The following is a 5,422-nucleotide window of genomic DNA, read 5'->3' as shown; positions in this document are numbered from 1 at the left end:
CTTTATTAATTAATAAAATTAATTTGTGTTTCTACGAACTAACACAAATGTTGCTTCACCGTAACACAAATGCTTCACCATAAATTAAAACGATATCCATGAACTCCGAGTTGCTATACACGCAAACCATTTTTGATACTAACTACCCACTTTTGACACTAACTACCAAAAAACTATTGTAAACACCACAGATAACAGGTAAATACTATCGCAACGACGATTGCAAAATCCGATTTCAGTATTCAGAGTCGCTGAGACTACGTGGCTCTCCACGCGCATTACGAATGACGCTAGAGACTACAGTTGTCCAGCGATGTAATGCTTGAAAGTACTACCAGCTATGTAGTGGTTGAATGTACTATAACTTCAATAATTTTCTTCTCGGAAACTATAAGGATTTTACAAAATTATTTTTTACGATATTGACTCCATTTCTCATGCCGCATCTATTCCCAAATTTTTTTGGATAAGTTGTAAATCCCATATGTTACCAAGTAAAATTCAAAATTTATTAGCATTCCTGGTTAATAATACCTATGATATGAATTTATAAAGCGCTATGTATATGTATTTAAATTTGTACAAAGGTTTATATTTTGTTAAATTAATTTTTTGTCGAAATGGCAATTGAAAATTGTTAAAGCAAAAATGTTTTATACTCACTTATAATAGTACATATAATAATAGAAGTATTTGTATGGATGAAGAAATAGCTTCTTCACTGCTACCAGATTGACTTGTTTTATTTGAATTTCACATTCCTCTAGTAGTGTTCTCCTGGCACCCGACACCAATACAATTTTAAATCAATTTTCTATTAAGGATTTAATTAATCATTTCTTTCTTCTCACTGTAGCCAGATTTGTATCCAAAACAACGCTGGCATTCAAATACCGGGAAGATATAACGTACAATGAGAAAAGTAATGAAAAACTACTGCCTGATTATGATTTAAATGACGCATTGTAGTTTTACGATCTTCGAAATCAATTAATAGTTATTGTTACTCAAAATCTTCCCTGATTACTTATCAAATTAATAGTAGTGTTGCAATGTTACAAGGAACAAAATGAAAAGCATTGAGTGGAACAATATTCAAAATATAAATATTGGTCTTGGGTTGCAGTTTCTGTAAATTTACTTAAAGTGGTTGTATTTAATGTAGCTTCCCAGAATCTAATTGTATGGACAAAAAAGTAAACAAGTAAATTCGCAAAAATGAAGACAGATGTTTCACTACTTTGAAAAGCTTATTACTATAATACTTAGGTAATTTTCATCTCCTACAAACATATGTGCGTCACAACAGGTTGTAGATATTATCGCTGATAAGTGACTCTTTTATAATTATTTATTTAGATTAAGAAATTTCAAGTATAAGATATATATTCTGGGAAAATTTAGATAATTTGGTGATATATAAAAGAGAAACATATAATAAAATCAGTGCCCATTTAGTGCTGTTGCAAAATAGTATCGGCAATATGAAGTTTGTACTTGCTCTTATCGGTTTGGTGTTGGCCTGCTCAGTCGACATTTCCGTATCAAAAGATGCGGCTCTAGAAACTGTCAGCAAACACGGCCAATTATCTGTGAAGGGTGTAGACATTGTCGATGAAAATGGAGAGAAGGTTCAACTGAAGGGAATGTCTCTATTCTGGGATGTATGGATGCCTCAATACTACAACAAGGAATCCATCGACGGAATCCACGACCTGTGCCACTCCAACGTTGTACGCGCAGCTATGTCTGTAGTAACCGAAGAAGACGGAGGATATATTGAAACCCCTGAAGACACTCTAGAAAGGTTGTTCGCTGTCATTGACGCAGCAATTGAAGATGATATTTACGTAATCGTAGATTGGCACGATCATCAAGCTGATCTCCATTTGAACTACTCTCTAGAATTCTTCGATATCGTGTCTAAGAAATACACTGGTGTGCCAAACATCATTTACGAAACTTTCAATGAACCCACTGGACAGTCATGGAATGATGTTCTTAAACCTTATCACGAAGCCGTCATCCAAGTCATTCGTGCTAATGATCCAGACAATATCATCGTTTTAGGTACCCCAACTTGGTCTCAATCTGTCGACCAAGCTGCCGCCAATCCCATCACAGGTCAGAAGAACATCATGTACACCCTCCACTTTTATGCTGGTACCCACAAACAGTGGTTGAGAGATACCGCCACCAATGCTTTGAACAATGGTATCCCCATCTTCGTAACTGAATACGGTACAGTAAACGCTGATGCCAGCGACCCCATTGACGAAGCTGAATCTCGTTTGTGGTGGAACTGGCTCGACGAGCACAACATTTCCTATGCTAACTGGGCCATCTCCGACAAAATTGAAGGCGCTTCCGCTTTGGTACCTAATGCTACCTCTGCTGAGGTCTGCCAAGAAGAATTCCTTACTGATTCTGGAAAACTCGTAGTTGCACAAAACAAGGCTTAAGTACATATATTTTGAAATAAAGTTTGTTAGTATTTACAATATATCTTATTTTTCCCGTCATTAGACTATCAATTTCTTATTTCATTTCACGGTAAGACGAAATGGGTTATTATAGATTATTTAAAACTAAAAGTATAGCATTAAAATAAATTGTTGAAAAGTTAATAAGTTTAAAATGATTTTTGTAGTGTGAACTAGAATGTTGAAAATATTCAGATAAAAACAAATATTCGCGAAATGCAAAAAATGATATTTGCTATTTGTAATATTATTATGTAAATTGTCTCATTCTTAAATGTCATTACTTCTTAATACCTACTGGTATAAAAATATTGCTTGCTACTGCTATAGGATATATTCCACATCAAAAACATATATGTAGATCATTTAACAAACGTCTTCTTCTTAAGAAAAAAATGCAACCAGCCCACAGCCATTGAAAATTGACATGGAATTCTATAAACCACCTTAAATTTCCATTATTCTCTGAAATTGATATGTATTTTTCAACTTTAAATACGTATACATATAATTTATGCCTAGTTATTTATCAGATTGAGATTCGGTAATCCAAAAAACAATCAGAGAAACATATAAACACTCAACTTCGTGCGTAATAGTGAAGTCCCTCTTAGCTATCACTAAATTTGTATGTGTGAAAGGACTGCGATTTAGTTCCTCAACCAGACGTTGTGTAATAGCGTCTTATCTGCTGATTCGAGAAATGTTGAAAAGTATTCTCGCGTACTTGTGCCTGGAATTAAATGAATGAATGTATTATTTGAACAGAATATAATGGGAAAATATATTTTTTTTTAAATTAAATGTTACTAATTAATATTTTTAACGTCGTTTCATAACACGTTTTAACATTTTCTATATTAAGAAAATCCAGTCCTTTAATTATATTTTTTTTGTTTTTTTCTTGGTCAATTTCTCTAGACAATTTGGGTATGAAATGAAAAAAGGACCGACTTTAATTAAGAAATAAAACGGGATGGTATAATTACTTACTGAGTTGTAACAGAATATCTTCCTGTTCCTCTTGCAACCCTTGACGCTGAACGAATGACCCGAAATTACGACTTCCATCAAACAGCCAACATAAAAAATTAATTAAACCGGGGTGGCTAATTTTTATGCTGCAGCCGAACATAATTTAAGGATAATAAAGACAACAGCAGATGAGAAAAGTTTTCATGTACCGGATAGAGAAATAAACAGGTAGTAAAGTATACCGTTTACAATGTTAGCAAAAGCAAATGGATGTGTATTCCTATAACAGATTTTAAATTTATTTAAGTATTTATTAATTTATCTAAATACAAATACACTGCCCAGATTAGACAATTCTAAATGTAGAACAGGACATTTAACGTCCTAAACTTAATATTACGGACATTAATATTAAACAAATCAAAAAGCATCTGAAGCAGTATATAATTTAGACACATAGTATAAGTTAGTTAATATTGATGGCCATTACATTGCGGAAGAGAATAAATAAATAATGTACAAGGCAGAAAATGCAAGGATAAGAAAGAAAACGGTAAGTTCTACGTAAAGTCAGATCATTCGTATTAAATTTACTGATATAATCTGATCAAGAAATACCTCTTCAAAGATAAATATTATCGAGCATAAAGGAAATAAATTCCTTTTTCTAGATGTTCTCAATAACTAATATATATTGGTAATTGTATAATAGAGCAACTGTAGAAAGTTTTTTAAGAAGTTTTTTTAATAAAGCCAGTTCTTATATTAACATTAGATACGTAAAAGTTAATTTAAAGTAAAAAATTTTCCCAAATCTGTAGATTCAGTGCTGCGCGCCACAAGTTCTATTACTTCTACTCATGTTACATATTTATGTAAGCAGTATATTTAGTTTTGCATGTGTGGCCCTAATGTAAAACCTTGTTATTAACAGCTTATTATTTTGATGTCACTCAATAATCCTAGTAAAATATTCTTCATCAGAACGTACACTAACAGCTTGAAAATAGCTGCATTTGAAGAAGCGTTGAAGATTTCCACAAATGTTATTAACAGTCACATTAAATAAAAAAATAATGGGTTAAAAAGTGAACCCTGGGAAATCACGGAGGTAACAATAATTTTATTTGATACAAAACTACAACACTGAATTTTCAGTGATTTATTAAATTCAAACAATTTTTGCCCTTCCTGTCACATTCTGGTAAAAGCAGATGCACATAACGTCTCTTTTATGAGTAGATTAATCGATTACGCTAACTAGTGTTTACATTGAAGCTATTTCAATAGCCAATTCTTTTATTATGAAAAAGATTGATGATGTGATCTTTTGTAAATTGTATCATCTACATATATTATGCTTCATTCATTATTACATAAACTGAAGGCAGTTATTGATAATGAAACTAATGTCTACTTCTCATTTTAACTGCAAGGGTTCTCTCAGAACCCCACATTTTAGTAAAACAAAATGCTAAAAGCAAAAGGAAAATCGTGTTATTTAATTGAATGCCACATCATTTTGACAATATTCATAGAAACGTAGAAACATATTTTATTTTCCAGGTAGGGATGTATTGGAAACTAATTCCTATTTATTTAAGAGGGGAAGCCACATTAGGAGCTTTAAAAAATCGAGTTTTTTTATTCCATAAATTGTTAATATAACTATTCAAGAATACTCTGCAAAAATTTAAAAATGAAATTTTTATTCATTCGTATTTATGAGCATAAAACCGAACGCCCATCGGGTCAGCGATCGGGCGCACAACATGTAGAGCAGAACACTTCTTCAGGTAGTCATTTATTAAGCAAGAAAAAACAGATGCAAGGTCAGAAGAATATCTATGAGGAAGAAGAAGGACTGTCATATGATGCTAGAATTGCTGATTGGTCGGCGGGAATTGATTACTATTCCACATTTCTAGTTTTCGGAAATTGTCAAACTCGTTTTCCTCGAAACG

At 32.5% G+C, this 5,422-nt stretch overlaps 1 protein-coding gene across 1 annotated transcript; it reads left to right on the top strand.

Moving 5' to 3' along the window:
- The first annotated feature begins 1,436 nt into the window (after positions 1 to 1,436).
- Positions 1,437 to 2,522, top strand: LOC108904500 (endoglucanase Z). Its single transcript, XM_018707090.2, has one exon. The coding sequence runs from the start codon at positions 1,485 to 1,487 to the stop codon at positions 2,460 to 2,462; it is 978 nt and encodes a 325-aa protein (XP_018562606.1). The 5' UTR covers positions 1,437 to 1,484; the 3' UTR covers positions 2,463 to 2,522.
- The last annotated feature ends 2,900 nt before the right edge of the window (positions 2,523 to 5,422 follow it).

This window comes from Anoplophora glabripennis, unplaced genomic scaffold (assembly GCF_000390285.2).
Source record: "Anoplophora glabripennis isolate ALB-LARVAE unplaced genomic scaffold, Agla_2.0 scaffold150, whole genome shotgun sequence".
Classification (NCBI taxonomy): Eukaryota; Metazoa; Arthropoda; class Insecta; order Coleoptera; family Cerambycidae; genus Anoplophora; species Anoplophora glabripennis.
The sequence above is the reverse complement of the archived record's forward strand: the minus strand, read 5'-3'. Positions and strand labels throughout refer to the sequence as shown.